This window comes from Leptodactylus fuscus, chromosome 2 (genome assembly GCF_031893055.1).
Source record: "Leptodactylus fuscus isolate aLepFus1 chromosome 2, aLepFus1.hap2, whole genome shotgun sequence".
NCBI classification, from domain to species: Eukaryota; Metazoa; Chordata; class Amphibia; order Anura; family Leptodactylidae; genus Leptodactylus; species Leptodactylus fuscus.
This window is the reverse complement of record NC_134266.1, coordinates 218,661,894-218,685,386: the sequence shown is the minus strand read 5'-3', so window position 1 is coordinate 218,685,386 and position 23,493 is coordinate 218,661,894. Positions and strand designations below refer to the sequence as shown.

At 42.2% G+C, this 23,493-nt stretch overlaps 1 protein-coding gene across 1 annotated transcript; it reads left to right on the top strand.

Moving 5' to 3' along the window:
- The first annotated feature begins 3,349 nt into the window (after positions 1-3,349).
- Positions 3,350-22,363, top strand: CD63 (CD63 molecule). Its single transcript, XM_075265574.1, has 8 exons — positions 3,350-3,445; positions 3,715-3,793; positions 17,929-18,117; positions 18,231-18,305; positions 19,464-19,559; positions 19,966-20,103; positions 21,345-21,428; positions 21,705-22,363. The coding sequence occupies exons 2-8, from the start codon at positions 3,728-3,730 to the stop codon at positions 21,768-21,770; spliced, it is 714 nt and encodes a 237-aa protein (XP_075121675.1). The 5' UTR covers positions 3,350-3,445; positions 3,715-3,727; the 3' UTR covers positions 21,771-22,363.
- The last annotated feature ends 1,130 nt before the right edge of the window (positions 22,364-23,493 follow it).

The following is a 23,493-nucleotide window of genomic DNA, read 5'->3' as shown; positions in this document are numbered from 1 at the left end:
TTGTGCACACTCTGCTTCATCAAGCTAATAGAATGCATTGGCCAGCACTGATTGGCCAGAGTACGGAATTCGGCCAATCAGCGCTGGCCAATGCATCCCTATGGGAAAAAGTTTATCTCACAAAAATCACAATTACACACCCGATAGAGCCCCAAAAAGTTATTTTTAATAACATTCCCCCCTAAATAAAGGTTATCCCTAGCTATCCCTGCCTGTACAGCTATCCCTGTCTCATAGTCACAAAGTTCACATTCTCATATGACCCGGATTTGAAATCCACTATTCGTCTAAAATGGAGGTCACCTGATTTCGGCAGCCAATGACTTTTTCCAATTTTTTTCAATGCCCCCAGTGTCGTAGTTCCTGTCCCACCTCCCCTGCGCTGTTATTGGTGCAAAAAAGGCGCCAGGGAAGGTGGGAGGGGAATCGAATTTTGGCGCACTTTACCACGTGGTGTTCGATTCGATTCGAACATGGCGAACACCCTGATATCCGATCGAACATGTGTTCGATAGAACACTGTTCGCTCATCTCTAATTATGACCTAAATAAAAACTGCGATTAATTAGGCATTTTACCTTAATTATGATTATTGGCAATTTAGGTCATGTCCCTTTCTAAGCCACACCCCCTTTTCAGTATGATTACATGTTGGACAAATCCTATGAGATTCAGCTCACAAGGTTCGCCCTGAATATAGCCAAACCAAAACTGCTATTATATTGTGTGTGTGGGGGGGGTGTCTCTTCAGACCCCAGAGTATAATGAGTGGAGGACCCGGGGAGGTGATCAAACATTAATTTAAAAAACAAACAAAAAAAAAACTCTTCTGCGCTCTGGTGTGACTCCCTGCTGTCTTCAGCACTTCTGGCTGACATCAGGGGTCGCTGACTGGGCCTCAGCGTCATGTGGTTTTGTGATGTATAGATGCAAGTGTCGCAAGTCCACGTGATGTCAGCCAGACAATTTTAACTGGAGAGGTGTGTAACATTGTTTCTTATGTTCCCTTGCCTCCCCTGGCCCTCTGCTTATTATACTCTGAGGTCTAAAGAGACCCAACAGTATAATAGCAGCTCGGTTTGACAAATATTGAAATAAATGACGTGAACAATATTATGTTGGTTATCCAGGTTGATATTCGGTTTTGGTTATTTTTCCACTCATTGCCCAGCCCTACCATGTCCCATCTTTGATGCAGTTTTTGAAGATAAAACTAGTACAATCTGTTTTATCACTTACAAGGCATCAACAAACCTGAAGGTCTTTCCTCAAAGTTCACACAGAGGATTTTGGAGCTCTGAAACAGAAACTTCAGTCACTGCCCCAATGGGTGTGTTTTTTTTTTTTTTTTTTTTTTTTCCCTCTTCTCTAGAGCAGATTTTGAGGCAGAAGACCTCACTATCTATCTTCATACTTTGTGTTGTCGTTCCACAACATCAATGTCCTGCTAGTTAACCAGAAGATATCTGCCCATTGACTATATATGAATGGGAGGTCTGCATCTAACTCCGCAATGACGCCCCTGTATGTCCTTGCAGAGCTAAAGGGGCTGCTCAGAATACTTTTTTTTTTTTTTTTTTTTTAAGTTGGGGGGAATATAAAATACTCCCCTGTCCCCAATGCTCCAGTGTCTCCCGTGCTCTGCTCCTGACTATATGTTGCCCACATAAAATTAACTTTTTTTTTTTTTTAAATTTGTCTGGATTGACTTTGGCGGGGCCCTACTTACTGGGGGGTCTCGCACTTCTAACCTGTACTTTCCCAACTGTTGAAGACTAGAAAGAGGGAACAAGACGTTCGGCGCGCGCTGCAGCAAATTAGGCCCCACCCACTTTTATGTTGACTCCACCCATTCTCATTCAATTTTCATGTGATTCCACACTGTATAATCCTCCTACAGTCACCCGTAAATTATGTCCCCCCTCAATCTCTCCCCCATTTTCATATACACCCTTCATCTACCCATAGTTTCATGTCCCCCCCTCTATCTCTGTCCCCAGTTTCATGCCATTCTCCCCCCTTCATCTGCCCCAGTGTCATTCCGTTCTCCCCTTCATCTGCCTCAGTGTCATGCTGTTCTCCCCCCTCCATCCACCCCAGTGTCATGCTGTTCTCTCCGCCTTCATCTGCCCCAGTGTCATGCCGTTCTCCCCTCTCCATCCACCCCAGTGTCATGCTGTTCTCTCCCCCTTCATCTGCCCCAGTGTCATTCCGTTCTCCCCTTCATCTGCCTCAGTGTCATGCTGTTCTCCCCCCTCCATCCACCCCAGTGTCATGCTGTTCTCTCCGCCTTCATCTGCCCCAGTGTCATTCCGTTCTCCCCTTCATCTGCCCCAGTGTCATGCTGTTCTCTCCCCCAGTGTCATGCTGTTCTCTCCCCTTCATCTGCTCCAGTGTCATGCTGTTCTCCCCCCTCCATCCACCCCAGTGTCATGCTGTTCTCCCTCCCCCTTCATCTGCCCCAGTGTCATGCTGTTCTCTCCCCCTTCATCTGCCCCAGTGTCATGCTGTTCTCTCCCCCAGTGTCATGCTGTTCTCTCCCCTTCATCTGCCCCAGTGTCATGCCGTTCTCTCCCCCTTCATCTGCCCCAGTGTCATGCCGTACTCGCTCACTCATACACACACTCTCACCTTCCCTCGCAGCTCTCTCCCTCATACACATATTGTAGGCGCGATGTGACGTCATCACATCGCGGCTACAAATGCCGGAGCTCAGCGTTTAAAGCAGGAGCTGACACCTCCTGCTTTAAACGCCTATGTATTCAGCTCATCAGCGTCCATAGGACGCCGATGAATTGAAATCAGGGGATGATGACCGGGACCATTTTGTTAGGTCCGGGCCATGCCGCGGGGCCCCGGGCGGTTGCCCGGCCCTGGATCCGCCCCTGTTGGGAACATGAAACAATAAAAATGTCATAAAATAATGTCCCATGTATCAAAGAAAAAGATGCAAAAAGTCTTAACCCCAAATGAGAACTAATGTTACAGCCTTCCAAACCCCACAACGGTCTTGAACGGGTTAAACGCCACTGTTGTGCTCCATAGACATTACTACAGGACATATAGAAGTAACCTGTCCAGGTCGTGCTGTCACGACATACATAAACGTAGTAATGTGTCCAGGTAGTTCAGTCACGACATATGACAGGGGTAACATAAGGCAGGAAGTCATGACTGAGTCACCCTCACAGTAACTCTGTGCCCGACGTCATCACTCAGGAATGACACCCCAATGTGAGTCACAGGGGTTCCCGGTAAGGGGCCACCCAAGGTACACGGATAAGGCATCACCCACAGCCTCAGTCACATGATGGAGATTGCGGGGGCAGGAAGTTTAGCTGAGGGGTGGTGCCTGCCATTAACTGAGCTCGCTCGCAGTGTGAAGCAGCAACAGGCAGAGCCCGGCAGCAGTGTGAGGAGTGCGGCTACTCTGAGCGCAGTAAAGGTGAGCAGACTGGGAGCCATCTCCCTCCAGTATACAGGGTAGTGGGCACTCTGCCAGTCACTGTCTTACTGGGTCTTCCTCTATAGAAGGGTCTTCTAACTCTTTCGTTGCTGGGCTGCAGGGAGTGCTGCTGGGCTGCCCAGCTTTGTTTAGTAGGGTGTAACCGGGCAGCCTCAGTGTTGGGGAGGGCCAGCGTTCCCAGGATCTCTGCACGCTCATAAACCTATATATTACCCTATATAACACCTTGTCCTCCTTGTATTGTACAGACACAGCAGCAGGATGGCGGTGGAAGGAGGGATGAAGTGTGTGAAGTATCTGGTCTTCATTTTTAACTTCTTATTCTGGGTAAGTGGTGTTTTTCAGTTCTCTGTAGTCCAGGGCGGACACGTAGCGATTGCGTTATAATAACTTTGCTCCTGTAGCCATCACATGATGATGTCCTGGCTTCCTCTGGGATGAAGGGAATACATTACACTTCTGGAAGACGTTGCTCCTTGCCATTGGATCCCGTGCACTCAGCTGGTGGCCGAGGTTCAAGTTCTACAGAAGCCAAATAATCTGAAACTTGTGTACCCCCTGCCAGGTGTGGGCAGATCAGCAGCAGCTGTTTGACTCGGTGTAACATCATATGGCGATCGCCGCCTCGATAGGCTTTTATACTATGGCAACAGGTTAGGGGTTTTTTTTTGTTTTTTTTTCCCAGGAAACTAATTTTCATGGATCCTATCAATTTCCTTGGGGCTTAGATTGATGGCGGAGTCATCAGAACTATCCTCATTATTTATTTTTAACTATATTTCAATCATTGAGATCAATTGTTGATAGAATGGAAAAACTAATAGCAAAGTTTTTATAGTTAGGTTTTTTTTGTTTTGTCTATGTTCTATGCCTCATACAGTAAAAAAAACAACTCTGGGTTCCTACTATCGGCGGTGGCCAATAGCACTGTGTACATGGACTACAAGTACAATAATACCTTGTGACACCTAACAGGATCATGTACAGCACATGGAAATGGAGAATTAGGAACATGGCTTTCTCCCTTGTCTGACCATCATTTATTGTTTGCATGTTTTTGTTAGCTACAAAGGTTGGTAGCAAAAAGATTAAAGGGTGTGTTTTTTTTTTTTTGTTTTTTTTTGACTGGTTTTAGTACAAACTCTGCTGAAGTAATGACAAGTCAATTAAAGGAGTAATGCTAAGGAAAAGGCAGCCATGTTTAAGAAGCACAGACCTCTTAATAAACTGTGTATTTGCCTGTCTGTGCACCAGAAAATCTGCATCAGCTATAGACTGGCATAGGATTGCACTGTAACTCTTTGTGTAAGTTCACACCGGGTTTTTTGGACTGGAACCTGAGGCAGAGGCCACCTCAGGTTCCAATCCAAAAACTGGGTAGCCACAATTGAAAGCTGCACACTCTGCTCCAGATTAGGCCCAATGGAGGAGGGAGTTTCTTCAGGCCAAATCACAAAGAATGAGCATCTCGCTTCTTTTTTCCGGGAGCCGGAAGAAACGGCTCCTGGAAAAAAGACCCGAGCGGCTACCATTGATTTCAATGGGAGCCGTCTTTTTGATCAAGTTTTTGAGGTGGATACGGCCCCTGACCAAAAAACTCCATGTGAACTTACCCTAAGAGTAAGTTCTACTAAATACTTTTACCCCCATCCTTAGGAGAAGGGGATAAGTGTCAGATTACTGGGAATTTTGACTGTTGGGACCCCTATCCACCAGGAGAATAGGCTACAAAAGGTACCTGTAAATGTCTAATGTGGCCAGCGCTCGCTTTTACTCTTGTTAGGCAGCTGGGACTCCTATCTCTGGAAGCACTATACAATTGAATGGAGAGCCAACCACACAAGCGCACTGGATGATTCAGTAGGGCCATCTGTTCCCCGTTCTTGTGATCGCTGGGGGTCCCTTTTAGTGACAAAACCCTTTAAGTCCTGCTCACTTTCTGGGGAGATGCAGAAAACGGCTAAAAGTTGCTAATTTTTGATCAAAAGAGGATTGTGCTAAATTGATGTCTTCAGCACACCACATTTCTGGTATAAAGTCATGGCCAATTGTTTATGGTTGCCTGGCCAGCTGAAAGCTTAATTCATTGATGTCCTGATAAACCTCTCTATTTAAAGGGATTATACCTTTAAAATCAATTTATTTTTTCTCATTGACATGTAGGAATAGCCGTGAGAGGTTATTCTCCTACCTTTTAGATGTCTTCTCCGCGCCGCCGTTCCATAGAAATCCCAGTTTTTGTCGGTATGCAATTGAGTTCTCACAGCACTGGGGGTGTCCCCAGTGCTGCGAGAGAACTCTCCAGCGTCTCCTCCATCATCTTCAGGAACAGCCTCTTACACAGTAAGTAAGCGGCCATTTTCTTGTGGCCTCTGGGCATGCGCAGTCGACTCTACCCGAGGCCTACAAGTTTGACCTCAAACGGCCGGAAGAAGACGTGTGAAGAGGCCATTCCTGAAGAAGATGGAGGTGTCGCTGGAGAGTTCTCTCGCAGCATTGGGTATGCCCGCAGTGCTGTTTGAGTGCTTGGGCACACCCCCAGTGCTGCAAACTAACTCATTTGCCTACCAACGAAAACCAGGACTTCTACTGAACGGTGGCACGGAGAAGAATAGCCTTTCTTAAAGCTATTCCTATGAGAAAAAAAAAATTGATTTTTAATGGTAGAATCCCTTTAAGGGTAAGTTCACACAGGGTTGTTTTTTTTTTTTTTTTTTTTTGGTTAGGATTTTGAGGCTTTCCTCCCCCCCCCCCCCCTCTCCCAGGAGCAGTTTGTTCTGGCTCTTGAAAAAAAGAAGCGAGATGTTCATTCTTTCAGGCGGCTTCGCCTTGCGACATCTGCCTGAAGACACTCCCTCCTCCCGATTAGGCCCATTCATTTGGGCCTAATCCGTGGCGGAGTGCGCGACTGGATGCCAGTCGCAGCTACTCGTATTTTGGACCTGAATCTGAGGTGGTTCAAAAAAAACCCCGGTCCAAAAAACCCATGTGAACTTGCCCTTAGGCTCTGTTCACATCACCATAAATTCCTCTGTTCACTATACATAGTGGAAAACTCTTCCAAAGTATATAATTAGTGAAGGCAAAGCTGCAAGTTGTTGACAACATTCACTGTTAAATATTTCACGCGTATGGCCTGTTTCTATAGTAGAAGCAATCCCCATGTTTTATGTTGGATTTCTGGTAAGGGTTTATTCACATGGCCAAAATGCATCCATGTTATACATAAGATTGCAAATCCTGTCGCTAGTGTGAGTCTCTTGACCCTAACTATAAGTATCTTGGCTATCTGTAACTGGGACAGGATTTGCTGCTGTAATACTGTCTGTGTAGTACAGAGCCATGCTAGCTAGAGTCCTTAAGGTTGCCTTCGAAAAAAGATCACCTCAAATTTAGGCGTTTAAAAAAAAAAGTGCATTTTTTTTTTTCCCCTCCTTCCTTGCACCACAGTCTAGGTGTTATTGTATCACTACTAGACTCTTTTTTTTTTTTTTTTTTTTTTTTTTTTTTTTTTTTAAACTCTAGCACAACTGCTGTGTATGTAAACAGTAAACCTCCCCCACCCCCATTGCTCCAGTGCCTAGAGTTGTATTTCATCTTGTGAACTGCGTGTCCGTCTAGATTCTTGCATTGATTATATTGTCTGGTACTCTAGTTTTAAGCCTATATGTTGTTGGCCTCTTTAGCTCCTAATCTCTGAATTTGTATGTATGTATGTATATATATATATATATATATATATATATATATATATATATATATATAATTATAAATTTTTTTTTTTTTTTTTAAAACTGCTCTTCCTTTTACCATAGACTGCTACTTAGAAGTCTTATAATTATAACTGTTACTGTTGTGTAATCTTCGTCCATGGCCTCTTTGCTATCCTGAATCTGAACTACAGGTTTTGCTGAAGCCTCTTACAGCTGTATATATTTTTGGTTGGTGGAAAGTCTAGGCACGAAGGGGGGAAAAAAAGCCGAGCAGGCTATAATCATGTGGTCTTGGGAATGTGACTCTTTGCTTCCTGAATCATTCTGTAGTTGGCATTATGATTTTTTTTTTCCTTTTAGACAGAAATATTTTGTATCCACTTATATTTATAATGTGAACTCTTTATGCTGTGTGACTTATGCCATGGTTTTTGCGCCATGGTTTTTGCTATGATTATTTGTTAGCCTGTTTTCGCTCAGGTATATTGCCTCAAAATCCGGTCCAGAAAACTCCTGTATGAACCCGGCCTAAAAACTGCTCTCACCCTGACAAGACGGTGTAATAGGGCCTTAGGGTTTCCTGCATTCAGCTGTAATTCGTCTAGCTTTCCTAGACCTATAGCCTCACATCTCATTCTTAAATTGGGTCTAATGACCCAAAGTTACAGCATCATGTCATAGGATTAGGTAGTTTAACCCATGGTTGGGACAGAATTTGCTGCTATGAGAGCTGAAAAATGCCACATGCAGAAGGCCTATAGGTGATTCTCTACTTCCTCAACTTGGGGGTATACGGCTGGCATGTGATGCTCGCCATAGAGGTTTTTCAGAGGTATCTTTGCTTTCCTTGCAAACAGTTCTGTGTGCAATGTGGCAATAAAGTAGTCCTTGTGTACAAAGTTTGGATGGATCTTCTTGAGTTAATTGAATTCCTTATTTTTTCACGCTTTTGTTGTAATTGACTTCTGCTGTATGGGATTGTCTCGCTATTGGTCCCCTCATCCTGAACTTCTATTTAAGGGTTCCCATTAGAAAGTCTATTTAAGCTAAGCACTTCCAACCTCATAAAGCTCTATGCCAGTGACTCGTACCCTGAACTTTGGAGGATTTTAGGTAATGAATTCCCAGAAAACTGTAACTAATTGTCTCTCCTCTGTAGTGTACGATAGGGCGCACTGGGCCGACATGGCATCCTCAGAGATTGGTGCCAAGAATTCTCTGTTAATACAACTCTAACAACCCATAGAGCTCAGAAGAAGAGTCTTGAACTGTGTACAATTTCTGCTAAAATGGTGCATACGTTGTCAGAAACTTGATAGTTTTTGGATCAGGCGGCTTTTGTAGCTTTATCTCTTTCTAGATACGACTTCTGACATCTTTATCTGCTACTTGTAAAAGCCAAGTTTGCATATGTTTTATGAGGAATTAGAAGCTGGACAGACTTGGCATCAAAACTGTATCCGGAAAATAACTATGTTAACCTTGACTAACAGTGTACAGTCCCATAAAATGACCTCATAGGGAAAACTCCAGTAGTTTTTCATGTGACTTGTCATCTGTAGTCTGGGTTGGCATCTGTGCACAGCTTGTGACCTGGTTGTACAGCGTATTGTCTTATTTTCATCCATTTTAGTACCTTGGACTTGCATCTACAGCATCCAGCTCGCTATATAACTTCTAAAAAGTGAGCAGAAGTAGCAGACTTAAGTGAGAAAAGCTGAGGTGGTGTGGGACAATGTGTCAGCTGAAGTTTCCTTTACACTATAAAATCTATATATTTACTTACTACATACAGTTTTAGTAAGTTCAGTGTATAATGGGCAGGGCTGTGGTTTCTAAAGACCAAACCACCAACTGCAACTCTTGTTTCTCTACAGCCCAACTCTGTCCGATTCTGATTCCTTTTATAAATGTCTTGCAGCCATGGTCAAACAGAAGCGGTAATAATCCATCCCAAAAAAAGCAACATGATGGTCATTTGTGTCTTCAACCTAAGCACTGGTAGCCACTAGATATGATCAAATGGCACAGACGTCCTCATTCATTGGTGTCAGCAAGCACAACCGTAAAACCAGACAAGAATAGGACCTGTCTTGAGTTTTGGGTACAGACTGTCGGCCCGCACCTGGAAATGTGGAAATTACGATTGTGTACAGGAGCTCCTGCATTGCACGGAGTCTCAGTCCTATTTGCAAATCACAGACCATTCTTTCAAGCTAAGGCCCCACATAGTGGACTGCAGCAAAAAAGTGCTATGGGAAAAACTGCAGTGTTTATGCCCCACGGGGCTGTGGCTTTCAGCTGGTCTCTAGGGATACAGGAGGAAAGTTTACATGTCTGTTATTTAGGGACACGGACTATATTATTGGTAAGTGCATTGCCAAAATGAGACCACTGATACGAAGATATTTTGTGAGCTATGACCATCTGATATATGTATACAGCTTGACTTGCAGAACAGTCCTAACTTTTGGGAAGTAGTTTAGAGATGGCATCTTTTCAAGCAAAACCGGTCGGACTAGATTGAGCAGTGTTATTGCCCTCCCCGAGTCATATTCAGAGCTGGATGTTGGAGTGTATGACTGCAGGCTCCTCAGAACGAATCTTATTCTACAGCCAAGGCCTCTTCGTTCATTCAAAGTTGAACCTGAAATTTCAAGATTGACTGAGTTTTGGACGAGTGTTTTATGGACATGTTATGACTGCAAGTCCTGGTCTTCTGAGCCAGAATGACAGCATTGTGGAATTGACCGCAAACAGTCCAGGAAACGTGTTTTATGTGTGGGCTGTATTCCTCAGACTGAACTCTGTGTATATTGAATCCTAGTCGGTGGTGCTGCAGTTAGCGCCCGAGCGGCTCGATGGCTACTGTGCTAAGCTCCCAGCCTTGTCAGTTTAGTACAGTAGATTAGTGGGCCATGTGGGAGTTCACTGCAGCACAGCTGACTGATATAGCGATAGTCTGGGAAATACAGCCCACACAGTATTTGCTGGCCAAAACATGATTGTGTGCATGGCGACCTGGGGCCGACACAAAGATTTTTAGATAAGAGGTGCTTTGGTTGGGATACACATTAAAGGCGTTATCTCGCTGTCCACGTCTTCTATTATGGCTTATGGCTGTCTTAGAGGGAGTGGCCTCAACCCATCCTTACTTGTCATAGATGGTCACTGATCTAAATATCTGCCATATAATCCTTCATTTGTGTCCTGTATAGGAGAGCCTTTCATAAGGGGTTAACAAACTAAGTCTTGCAGCCTTCCACTGATCATGACGCTGACTACTATTCCAATAAGCGGTGCCTTCTTGAGAAACTGCTGGCGGGGATGTATTTCATCACTACTAGGGTGGTGTAAGGGCTGACTTTCTCACTATCCTCCTATCTTGATCGTCGGCTTCCTCTGGTGTTGAATCCACATAAAGGAAACCGCAGAAGGGGATTTTTGTTACGTTATACAAGCAATATGAAAACGATCTTTGTTAGGATCATTCCTAGGAAATGTGGACCAACCGCTGATCAGACCTAGAACTAACATTATTTGGCCAGTCTTTATCCCTTCTGCATTTTGGGCTTCAGCAGATGAACGTAAGAACCTCTCTGAACCCAAAGACTTCTACAGTGAAGGTCTGTCCTGTTAGATCCATAGCTCTTTAAAACTCTGTATAAAAATGTTACAGACGAATCCTGTCACGATCCGTGGGCTTTTGTAAAAAGGTCTACAAACTGTTAACAATTTGTAAATGTAAGGCTTTGAATAATGCTGCTGCGGAACTGCTTTCTGCCAGGGGCGACTTGTCTTTGTAACTTTAGATAATATTCCCTGGGAAACTTAACTTTAAGTTTATACAGCGTAGATTTACCACTGGCAAATCCACTATGAATATGTTCCAAAAAACCTGCTGCTGAAACCTAGGACTTGTGCCAAGGATAGGCTGATAAATAACACACAGTACTCAATTGGGAAAATTCACACCACCTCCTCCACGTGGAATATGTAGCAATGCTATAGATGTTAAAACATGCGGCTGCCCCTTTATCTGTGTAAGGGTGTGTGGTTTTTTTTTTTTTTTTTTTTTTCCCCCTTCTCTTTCCCCCTTCCTGTGTCTCTTCTAGCTTTGAATCTGTGTACCCCACTGTAATCAATTGGGTTTGCCGGGGTCCATGTCTACATGTCTAACACGGTTATAGTGCTCTGTCCCCTGACAGACCCAAGCGACGAAGAGCCCCGCACTAGTGTGAACCTAGCGCAAGTCACAGAAATATATATTTAATACCTATAGCTATACATTAGAGCATACATGGAAAGTGTTAATGGGTAAAATAGGGCAATTTAAGTCCCACCCCCTGGAATTCCACAAACTAACGGCCATTTTGGATGCAGTTTGCACAAACCCTGCCTCTTTTGTTTTGGAAAAGTAAGATTTTCTGAGTCTTGCTGAAGTCTTGGGATTATTGGAAGTATGCGTTCATTATAGAAGGAATGGTGCCGCATATCCCATGTGACCAGTCTCCATATTTGAGTGCTCATTGTCTGCTGACTGCCTGGATCAATATTTACCAATGTGATATAAAGCAGCTGGAGAGAACAAGCACAGGAGTTTGTACAGACCTTGTGTGCTGGGTTAACCACTTGCCTTCTAGGTTAGGAGGCTGTGATGGTTCTGTGTGGTTCCATGTTCCATAATGCCCATTTCAGTATTTTACCAGTTCCTCATCTGTTCCTGCACCGCCATAATAGGGATTGGCTATCAGATTGTATTCTCTCTAATAGAAAGCCATACATCAGTTTTCTGAACAGCCTTGTCACACTAGCTAAACTATCCCTCCCATTACTAGACCCTCCCCCCTCCCCTGTCTCACTAGCCTAGATATCCCACCCATTACTAGCGCCTCTCTGCCTCCCTAGTTAAACTATTCTGCCAACTATTAGCAGAGATGAAGAGGTGGGAGGAGCCATTCCCAGACACGGAAAAGCTTGGTAAGTATTGAGGGGGAGAGTAATGGTGACGTTCCATTTCGGAAATGGTGAAACAGAACGTCACCGAATTATCAGAAAGTGTCCCTGGGGTGGTCACATGACTGCTCCAGGGATATGGGTAATTATACAGTATATTGAAGTAAATTAGAAGTTAGGTGGGGGAGGGGGTTTAGTCTAGGTGTTAATTCTTAGTTTATCCTTGACATCCCTTTTAATATTGCTGACTTCTTCTGTAATGGGTCACCAATGTTATATGCAGGAATTGACACCTGGCACTCAAGTCCTTCAGTTGTGTGAAGTGAGCGCTGCTTTTACTTCAGATCTGTGATGTCGTCACGTGGCCTGATTTCATCATCAAGTGAATGGGACGGAGCTGCAATATAAAACCTAGCCCGGGGTCTTGAGAGCATCTCTCATAGAATAGGGGCATTTGTGATGAAACAACCCCTTCAATTCATTCCTTAACCCTTCCATGTCCTTCACCTTTATGGAATACTTTGTATAAATCTACAAGCATATAGAACGTACATAATCTGACTGAGGAAGGAAACGAGTAAAGGGAATGTCTGGTTACAGGGCATGTGACTGCAATGCAGAAGGCGTATGATCTCACAAGGCTGTGCTTAGCCAAGGGCTGATCTCATACTTGTGGGATTATTTTACTGATCTGCCGTTACTTCTGCTATAAGTTATTACAGTACATCTCTCCCTACCCTACGGTATAACAATGTGTCTGCTGTTGCCCACAGAAACCAATCACAACACAAGTTTCATTTTTCGAGCGCAAAATATTACATGAAAGCTATGCGGCCATTGGTTTCTATGGGCAAGAAAGAGGGTTCCATAAAACTTCCATAGGGTTTAGCAAAAGTCAAAACTTGACTAAAGGAAGAGCTTTATTTTTTGAGACTGTGAAAAAGTGACTTGTCATTCTGCAGTCTCTTACCTCCTTCTCTGACCCTACTCTATGCTTATATACATATTGTGAGAAGTAGGGGACACACAGGGAAGGGAATATGACCACACCATCTGACTGTACAGGAGTGGTTTGTTACCACAAACTCCTAGGGCCGCATAGAAGATGACTACAAATTTCCTAGTCATTTGATGACTAGCAATTTCCTACTAACTTGTTCCAAAACAATCTTTTGCAACATCTCTTCATTTTTCATTTGAGGCATTAAAACAATAAAACATTGGTTTACATTCATTTTAAAGGGATTGTCCAGGTTTAGAAAATGGCGCAGCCCATCTCCATTGAAGTGAATCTGGCTGAGCTGTAATACCACACATAGCCTATGGGCATCGTGGCCAACATTTGGTAATTGTTTATAGGGACTGTGGTAGTGGCTTGTAGTGTGCGGGATATCCCAGAATATTCAGGTTGTTAGGGCAAAAGGACAAGTGGTGCACACACTGCAAAACATCTTAGGTTTGTTTTTGGTTTTTTTTTTTTTTTTTTTTTTTTTTTTTTTTTTTTCTTAAGGCTGTGAGGATATCTAGTGCAGAGGACTATTTTTCTGAAATTTTAAGATTTAATATACGCAAGCTACAGGAAAAAAGATGTAATAAGACATGCCGTATATACTTGAGTATAAGCCGACCCGAATATAAGCTGAGGCCCCTAATTTTACCACAAAAAACTGGGAAAACTTATTGACTTGAATATAAGCCGAGGGGGGAATGCAGCAGCTACTGGAAAATTTCAAAAATTAAAATGGAACTTTGGGTGCAGTAGGTGCTGGAGAGGGGGTGTTTTGGTTGTCTGTCTGCCCCTTCCCTGAGCTTGAGGTGTGTGTGTGTGTGTGTGTGTGTGTGTTCCCCCTTTGGTTTGTTCCTCCCACCCCCCCACTTGGATCTCAGTCTGGCTGAATATAGGGTATCTGCAGTGCTCCTATTAACCTCTTCCCGACAGAACAGGAGCACTGCAGATACCATATACTCAGTAGACCGGGCACTGTCAGACACAGGGATACCTAATGTGTTTGTGTTTCACAGTCATTTTCTACTTTTTATATGTATTCTAGGGAAGGGAGGGATGTACAACTTTTATTTACTTTATTTTATTTTTTTTTAAGCTTTTTATTTTTATTTTTCTCACTATTATATGGGAGATTCTATACATTACTATTGTGGTTGGTCATAGACGATTCTCCCCCTCCCTTTTTTTTTTTTTTTTTTTTTTTTTTTTTTTGCTTCACTTGAGTATAAGCAGAGGGGGGCTTTTTCAGCACAAACTGTGCTGAAAAATTCGGCTTGTACTCGAGTATATGCGGTAAATACAAGCAAATAAGATAAGAGGGAATAAAATACAGACCTTTTGCAAGCCTGCCCATGGAGATCAGCGGAGCAATTGGACAGATCTTCAGGCGGGTCTGCAACACTCACTCAATGTAGGGAGCTGTGCATGCATGTGTCACTTGCTGGTAGAAGGACAGGGTAAAACTCCAATTCCCAACAGGTTGCAGGGTGGCTACAATATTCTATATGAGAAAGGATGCACAGTTTCAGAATGCTAAACATCTGCACAAATGCCTGTTTTCCATGGGGGTGGATACTTGGTATTCCAGATATACACAAATAAGGCCTCTGTAAGGTGTCAGAGTGCATACCGCTTGAGAAGTCGGACATCTTCACTTGCGGACAGGGAAGGACAGGCACGGAGTGCAAAAGAACGCACCCGATGCCCATTGAAATGAATGACAGGTGTCACGGACAGCTAATGTCCGTGACAGATTTTGAGCGGACACTACCTGTCGGACACAGACAGTAGTGTGAACGCTCCCTAAGCCTTTTTTTTTTTTTTTTTTTTTTTTTGACTTGACATGCCTGTTTTTGTTTTTTGTGATGTGGGAAAAAAATACACTGGTGAAGCCCCTTATTTGTGACTTGATTGACACAGTGCCTCTCATGTATTACATGACTGGCAGCTTGAGACTTTCCCACATTTCTAGGATGAGTTGGTGTATTAACCTGCCCTTGGTCAGTGATGTCGTACACTTTTTTTCTTGGTGCTTTTTATGAGTAAACTATGCCTGCATTCCCCTTTAGTGATGCACCTTTTATAGGCTCAGGGCTTGTCACTTATGATCCCATTATCTGGTGTAATAAAGCCTTTATCGTTACTGCGTATGGCACTGGCCATGTCTCTGCTTTGAGGTATTGCACAGTAAAAGCAAAATAGGAACTTGCACTCCTGACTGATGTAACTTGGGGTGAATGGTCTCCTCTTTGAACAGAGAGGACATTATGACTTAACTCATGATATTTGGCCTGTGACTATGAACAAGTCTTGTGTGCCCTTGGTGGGTTGTTGGTAGAATAAAGGCGTGTATCTGCCTTGTAATGTTATCCTTTATTACAGATAAGGTACTAGGTAAATATTCCTGTTTGCAGATCTTTGGGTGTTACACTCATAAGGCATGTGTCATGGATTCTTCTTAAAGTCGCCATGCAGATTAATAAACTGTTGTCCAAATGTCCATTTGAGCAAGACTGTGTGTGTAACAGAAAAAAAAAAAAAAGGTAGATATATAAATATAATATATACACTGGCAGAAGGACCCGGCTTCGCATGGGTTTTTTTTTTTTGTGTAGTGGCCTATAAGAATTGCCCAGTTATGCACTTGTGTATTTTGTATGTCTGTGTGTGTGTCTCCTTTTGTCTGTGACTCAGTCTGTGTGTCGTCTCGACAGCTCGCTGGGAAGCCATATTATGAGTGTGTTGTTGGCGCTGATGATCCTCCTCAGCTCCGCTTGAGGAGAAAGCTGTGACTTCTGGCTTCCTTCATAGCTGTTGTTTTTAAAATTTTGCAACAAATTAGATTTTCTTTTTCCCAACATGTTTAAAAGTAGCAAACTGCCAATTTGGATTTAAGATGTTTTCCTATCCATGTCAGCATGTTGCTTGGAGCAGATCAGATAATATGCAAATGCATGTACAGAATCCACTGAGGGTTAGCTGAGTGTGTACATAGCTTCTGATAAAGCCAGGTCTGTTATCTCTCTAAGATAAGCTACTGCTAGAGCAGTCTAATATAGTATGTGAACATAAATTCATAACAGTCGTGAAGCCATGTCATTTACTGGGATAAAAAGTAGCCTATGTATTAATCGAGGTTACAATCTCTGCCAAATTTCATTCAAATTCGTTCAGCAGTTTTTGTATGATTAACAAACTTTCACACTTATAATATTAGTATATTATGTATTTTATCCCCGCCACACAGTGTCTCTTGCCTCTCCCCAGTTTTAGCTACCAAAACCTCTATCAGCAGTCCTTGTTTTTGGCTGAATAGATCTTGGTCACTTCCGTGAATTGTCTGGGCTGGTAAACCTGTTGGAAACTAAGTAGCTGAAACAGTAAATGGTGATGGTGACATAACTGGAATTGTTGCTGCCTTTTTTTTTTTTGTCGTCTTTAAGGCGTAACTAAGCCTTCAGGCAACATAATGTTGATTTTTCTAGCAGAATTTGTGTCACTAGTACATTCTATAATACACTTTATTAAAAAAAAGTGTGTGTGTTTCTCCAGTGAGAATTGTTTACAACTCCAGTTTACATAGTCCATACACTGTACACAATGAGGAAAAAATAGATCTGGGGAAGGGTTATGTTGAATGGCTATATCTCTGGCATTATACAATATAGAAACTTTCTTTTGGGGTTTATATGAAAAAGGAGAATCAAAACTGTAGCCGCATATAAATATCCCACTCCCAACTGCTTTCAACCAGTCATCTCTCTATATAGGGGTAGAACTGGATACTTGGTCTTCAGGTAGCAGTTTTTACCTTTTGTACTAGCAGAGCTAGTTAGTGACACAAATACTGCCAGAAAATTGAATAGTTGTGAGTTTAGTTATTATAAACTTCTGTAAAATATGTCGAGTCAAGCCCATCAGTAGTATCGGGTGTATAGGCGTATCAAATAATCTTGGGAACCATTCACATCACATTTAAGGCTATATTCACACTCCTGTTATTAATGTCCGTTGTCGTCAGTCATAGAATGACATTAATGGTAGCAGAGGCACAGAGCCCCCTCCATCTGCGTCCATTCCCTTTGGCTATAAGGTAAACAGCAGGACTGGACACTTCCTTCCATCGTGTTTTACTTTGGTATGGAAGGAGGAGTCCTATATCCAGTGACAAATGAGAGGAATGGCTATTTAAACCATGGAGGTGTTATATACCCCCCCCCCCCATCAGCTATATATATATATATATATATATATATATATATATATATATATATATATATATATATATATATATATATATTATATATTCTTTTATAGCATTCCTAGCGACAGTAACTCCGCTTTCTCATGATGCCTGTGCAGGATGCACTAACGGACAGGACATTAAAAGCACATTCTATATCTTGCTGATGAAGGGGGGTTTTGGTAGCCAGACGTATCTATTGCTGATACCTCTGTATATCAGTGGCCACCTCTAGGTTTGAGGGGTTTAGTCTGCAGGATTAGGAGCCTTTCTCTGCCTGCGTTCTGCCAGAGACTTGTCTATTGAACTATATAATGCAAACAAAACTGAACCGTACTCCATTCTGTAGATAGCTGCCACTTAAGGCTTTGGAAGGAATAGTTCTCTGTTTATAAGAAGGTTGGGAAATTCATTTCATGGGACTAAGTGGTTTTCTGCATTGTTTGGCAATGATTAATACTAAATAGCTGATCTCTGCACAGCTAATGTACTGTCCCTGCCATTCTTCTGACTTGCCATTATTTTTTATTTTTTCTTTCTGCAGATTTGTGGTTGTGCTCTCATAGGACTGGGAATCTTTCTGTTGGTCCAAATGCACAACCCACAAGTATTTAAAAATGCCTCCACGTTCGGTCCCCCTATTGTCATCATCGCAGTGGGAGTCGTCATTTTCTTCATTTCCTTCTTTGGCTGCTGTGGAGCTGCAAAAGAGAATTACTGTATGGTCACCACGGTAAGGCCGCCCTCCTTTATTTGATGTTTATGGATAGTATTAAAGATAATTTAATGTTAAGATCTATTTTTTTTTTTTTTTTTTTTTTTTCTGTCCCTTTTACATGTGACCAGTTTGCAGTTTTGATGGTTCTGATATTCCTGGTGGAAATAGCAGCTGCAATTGCTGGATATGTTTACAGGAATCAGGTAAGTTTTTGTAGTTAGTGTAACCTTATATTATATACAGTAAGAGGATAAACCACTTTATGGGGCAGAATTGGGGTTGGCGCAAGGTACATCTCATTTGTCAAGAGGCTCTGGCCCCCTTATAAAACAGGGACATGTCAGTGCACCAGAATGGAAATGTATGCCAGTCAGGCTCAAGGGAGTTGGGCCCAGACCAAGGAAGGTTTCATATTTGGTATGGGCAAAGGACAAACGTACAACACATTATCACCCATCTACACTAGAAAACTGCTGTAGATGTGATGATAAATCCCCCACTGTATTGTTTGTCGTAGCGCACGCCTGTTTACACTGGGTGATATACTTTGGACAAACACTGATTTTTATGTTGCGCTACATAAAAGGATGAGATCTGCTAAGAAAAAAGATTTTTCTCATTTCTCAAGAAATCTACTCGGGCCAGTTATCTGGATTAAGCATTGCTATGTCTGTTCAGATTTGGCTCAATCATTGGCCTACTCTAGTGCAGGTTAACACAGGATAGAGTTGCTGTGGATCTGACCTGCGGATCTGCAGTGCAATACAGTAGCAGGGTAGTAAGATAAGATTGTTCAAGATAAGGCTGTACAAATCTCAGAAACATGCTGTAGACACTTATTACAGTGCAATAGTCTTGTGTAGTTTTTAAAATCCACTTTTTTTTTTTTTTTTTTTTTTTTTTGCAAATTTCTCTCTTGGGGTAGCAGGGATAAAATCTGCATGTAGCAGACTTTCAGTAGCTCTCAGCGACACATGGATGGATAGGTAGATATGAGTTCCAATGAGAAGAGGGTAAGGCACTACCAGATACCTCCAGCAATGGCTTATTCCCTGTGGGGAAGGTCAGGGGTGTTAAAATTGAACATGTCTAAACCCTCTTCTCCATGAGCTGGTGCAGGTTTTCGAGTCAGTGACTTTTAATACTTGTGCACCTATTGATGAATCTGGAACTTCTCTATAGCAAATGAAGTTATTAACTAAACAGCTGCATAAGGGCATGCTAGCAATCGCCGGCCCCAAATAGGTTCCCTTTTCATACTTTGGGCAGCAGAGTACCAGTAACACTATAGATCGCTGGGAGTTTTTACTTGTTAATGAGGACTATTTTTGTAAATGTTTCTATTTTTCTTAATATTTCAGCTGCAACAAGCATTTACAGACTCCATCACAGATGGCTTGAAAAACTACAAGAACAGTACAGAAGTGCAAAAAGGCATCGATGACATGCAGAGAGATGTAAGTTGTGTGGTTTGTAAACCATTACTGTGTGACAGAATTCTCCAAATATTGTAGTAAAAATAAGTGGTGCTGTTTTTTTTTTTGTTTTTTTTTCTCTCCCCCTAAAAACCACAAATATGAGAAATTGAATAGTTGATTCAAATAGCTCACATAGGAATGAATGGAAGCGGCCGAACAGCAAGGTGTTAAGTGCCGGCTGCTTCCATTTATTTCTATGGAGCCAGGTATTGGAAACTATAGTTTCAAATACTATTCGCTCATCTCTAGAAATGAAATATCTCTATTCGGTGAAGCTGATATTGAGTAAATGAGACAAACTTTTCTTGCTGTCTATTCAAGAATGGCTTAAAACATATGCCTTATTTTATACAACAAATTCCTAACTTGTCATTTTTCCTTCTAGTTTAAATGCTGTGGTGCTGCTAATTCTTCTGACTGGAGAAACTATGACCCCTTCAAAGGCACAAACCAAGTTCCTGATTCTTGCTGCAAAACTATTACTAAAGACTGTGGCAAAAATGCTACCGCCATCTACACTGAGGTTAGTATGAGGAGTTGCAGCTTTCAGCATTCTGTGTAATGTTGTTCTCTTCTGCAGTTTAGCAAAAAAAAAAATCGGACTACTGTAGTCCAGTCATTAATGTATGAACACAAAAATGCATATTAAAAAGTTGAGCCCTAGATTTCATCCATGTTTGCTGCTGTGGCTCTGACTGCTGTTATCTTCAATCAGTGCTGAAAGTACAAATGCCTGTTACCTTCTCGACCTGAAAACAATGGGAGGTGCATTTTCTGACTTTCATGTGGATTGCAACAGGATCCTTTTTAGACACCAAAAACTTCTTTTCACCATGATGTCTATGGACACAGCCATTTGTTTGCATTTTTTTTTTTCTTTTGTTAAACAGATCAGCTAAATAGAACTGCTAAACAAATGCAAAAACAGATCTGAATAGAGCCCAAGTCTGCAACATATTCCTATGACTGCCAATTTATGATCTATTAGGGACCACGTTGTCTGTTCGGTACATTCGGGATGTAGAGATGTGACTTGGGTCAAATACAATGATGCAGAGTTTCTATTTGGCTTAATGAGAGCGAGAAGTTTTCTAGTGTTTCTAGAGAATTTCTGGTTTTCTAGGAGAAAGATGTCTCCTAGAAAACCAGAGCAGCACCTTTTTATTCAGCAATGTTGTTACTTCGCTCCATGAGACACAAGGTGTACAGATTTAGCCTCCGGCACTGGAGCTTCAGCCTATACCTCTGCCTTGGTTATTATGGACAATATCACATTTTTGAAGGTGGTTTCTGTTTGAGGATCACTTAATGCAAAGGGTTGATAAAGGGAGTATTCGGTTTTTATCATTTTCTACCAGCTTTTTGGGGCCTAAGATTCCTTTACCTCCTGGGCAACATGGGGGCTCAGTGGTTAGCGCTGCAGCCCTGGAGTCCTGGGTTTGAATCCCGCCAGGAACAACATCTGCAAGGAGTTTGTATGTTCTCCCTGTGTTTGCATAGATTTCCTCCCATTCTACAAAGACCTACTGATGGGGGGGGGGGGGGGGATGTACATTGTGATCCCTATATGGGTCTCACAATCTACATGCAAAAAATGAATAAATAAAATAAAATTCCTTTACCTCCTTTTTGTTAGCTTACCTTTTACTATTATACGCAAAAATCGTGGCAATCTGGAAACCACAACCCTTGTCCATGGCATTCTGTGGTGTTAGCAGTGAAGTCCTGAGTTTATGTACTTATGTCTAACTCTTTCTTATACAGGGATGTGTGTCTACAATAGAAAATTTGCTTAAGAGAAACATAGGAATTGTAGCTGGAGTCGCCTTGGGAATTGCATTCTTTGAGGTGAGTGTGACAGTTTCTAAAAAGAAACAAAAAATAATGTCCCTGAAACCGGTGGAAGAAAGTCCTGCACAGGGGGCTATATCGTCTACTGGTTTGTATTAACATGACGATATAGTCAGTCTCTGTATGTAACAACAATTGTAGTTGTACGCTTGTCCATTGTTCTGGTCCTCCGACTGACTCCTCGACGTGAGTTTGATCTTTGCGTAAGGTGGTTGTTTGGTATTAAGTTTCAACAACACTTTTTCAATATTTTATTTTTTTTTTCTTTGTCAGATCTTGGGAATTGTCTTTGCCTGCTGTCTAATGAAGGGAATCCGCAGTGGATATGAAGTCATGTGATCTCCTCTGCTGTATACGACTATGCCGTGAGGTCACTTCCTCTATTGCCATATTAAGATACACACTGGCATCTGCTGTATTTGCTTGATTTACAACTTGTTTGCATATGCCACACTGTAGCTTGATAATGCAAAATGTTGTTCCCTGTGTGAATTAAGTATATTCTTTCACTAGTTGTTTTTATTTGTTTGAAGAAGAAAACTGTAGCTGTCACGTTAGTCTTGCTCATATCTTCTATATATGCTGCACACTTTAGCTACAGATGTGCCTGTGAGCAATTGTAAAGTAGCTGATTTATTCTGTTTTAAAGCTTTCTGTCTTGCCCACGACGACAGTTACTTTTTTGGGGGGGAATAAAATAAAGAAAATAATGGACTGTAACATTCCTTCAGTGCCTTTTGCCTCTGTACAAAATAGGGCTAACTATAAACTTTCAATTGAGAAAATGTAAAAAGTGTATGTAAGTGATGCCAAGGGATAATGTCCTGTAATATTTGCTAAACAGCATGTGCCTTGTTGTACTTTACAGTTACTGTATCTAACTCAATTTCTATAAAACTGAATTTTTAATGCCAAGAATAAAGTGATTTAAAACGGCGGTCTATCTGAGCTTTTATTTGTTCATTTTGGATATGTAGTTATGCCAATATGCTTTGTGGTTCCTTCAGATCTGGAGGATGAGTTACCACCATGCAAGGCATGGCCATTGCTGCAGCCCCCTTGTTCTCAGCAGTGGTGGAGGGCTTGTGAATATTCCACTAATCTTCTGATATGCAGAAATCCTTTACTAAATCCTGAAAGTGGGTTCCAGTTCTCAAGTGTGCACAACTGAAGATAAAACAAGGGCAACAAGTGGTTAAAGTACTATGTACGAGTATTACAGTTCAGTGATCTTTTGTATCCAGTTGGAAGAAGACACAGATGTGAGCCCTGTTCCCACGGAGTAACGTGGTGCTCATTCTGACATGTAAACGTGTGACAGAGTGACCGCTTCAAAACCGAATCCCATTGACGACTTCAATAGGTTCTGTCTTGCGTATGCTACACATTCAAATCATGGATTAAAAAGCCTCCCATTGATTTCAATGTATTATGCACGTTAAATGGAACCATTGAATTCCATGGGATTCGGTTTACGTGTCAGAATGAGTGGAGCGTTACTCTGTGGGAACTGGGCCTAAATCTGCTTTCACATGGCAGAGTTCAGGCTGGGAAACTTAGTCTGTGTCTGGATTTAACAGTCCAAACACAATGGCTGGACTTAAAGGGGTTGTCCCATCACAAGGATCCTATGTATACTGCTTGTTAATGTGGATTTAAGACTTTTCCTACATGCACTGCTTCAACTAAACTGCTTTGTTTGTCCACTATCTTAATTTATTCACTTCATTGTTGACACTTCGTTTCTATGGCCCTTGGGATTATCTGCTCAAATGTCAAGTGACTAGCTGCCTGCTCTCTTGGGGGGGGGGGGGGGGGAGAGAAGAGGGGCTAAGTGCACGGGAGCGAGCTTGTGTCTGTAGCTGTTCCTGTGTCGTAGCTTCCTGCTCTCAAATAAAGGAGGGGGAAAATTAGTGCTGCTTTCTTACATAAAACAGTCTTAATCCTAGTGGGACCTGGTCCCTCTACTCACTAGGATTTAGCAGACTCTAGTAGAACAAGCTAAATCCAAGTGTATAGGACCTTTGACAACACAGGCTCTTCAGTTGTCCCATAGGATCAT

What these genes read in the sequence shown, in the direction of transcription:
- CD63 (XM_075265574.1), top strand. Translation starts at nt 3,728, where the DNA reads ATGGCGGTGGAAGGAGGGATGAAGTGTGTGAAGTATCTGGTCTTCATT. An exon ending in TTTTTAACTTCTTATTCTGG is followed by an intron (nt 3,794 to 17,928) that starts GTAAGTGGTGTT and finishes TTCTTTCTGCAG; the next exon opens with ATTTGTGGTTGTGCTCTCAT. An exon ending in TCGATGACATGCAGAGAGAT is followed by an intron (nt 19,560 to 19,965) that starts GTAAGTTGTGTG and finishes TTTTCCTTCTAG; the next exon opens with TTTAAATGCTGTGGTGCTGC.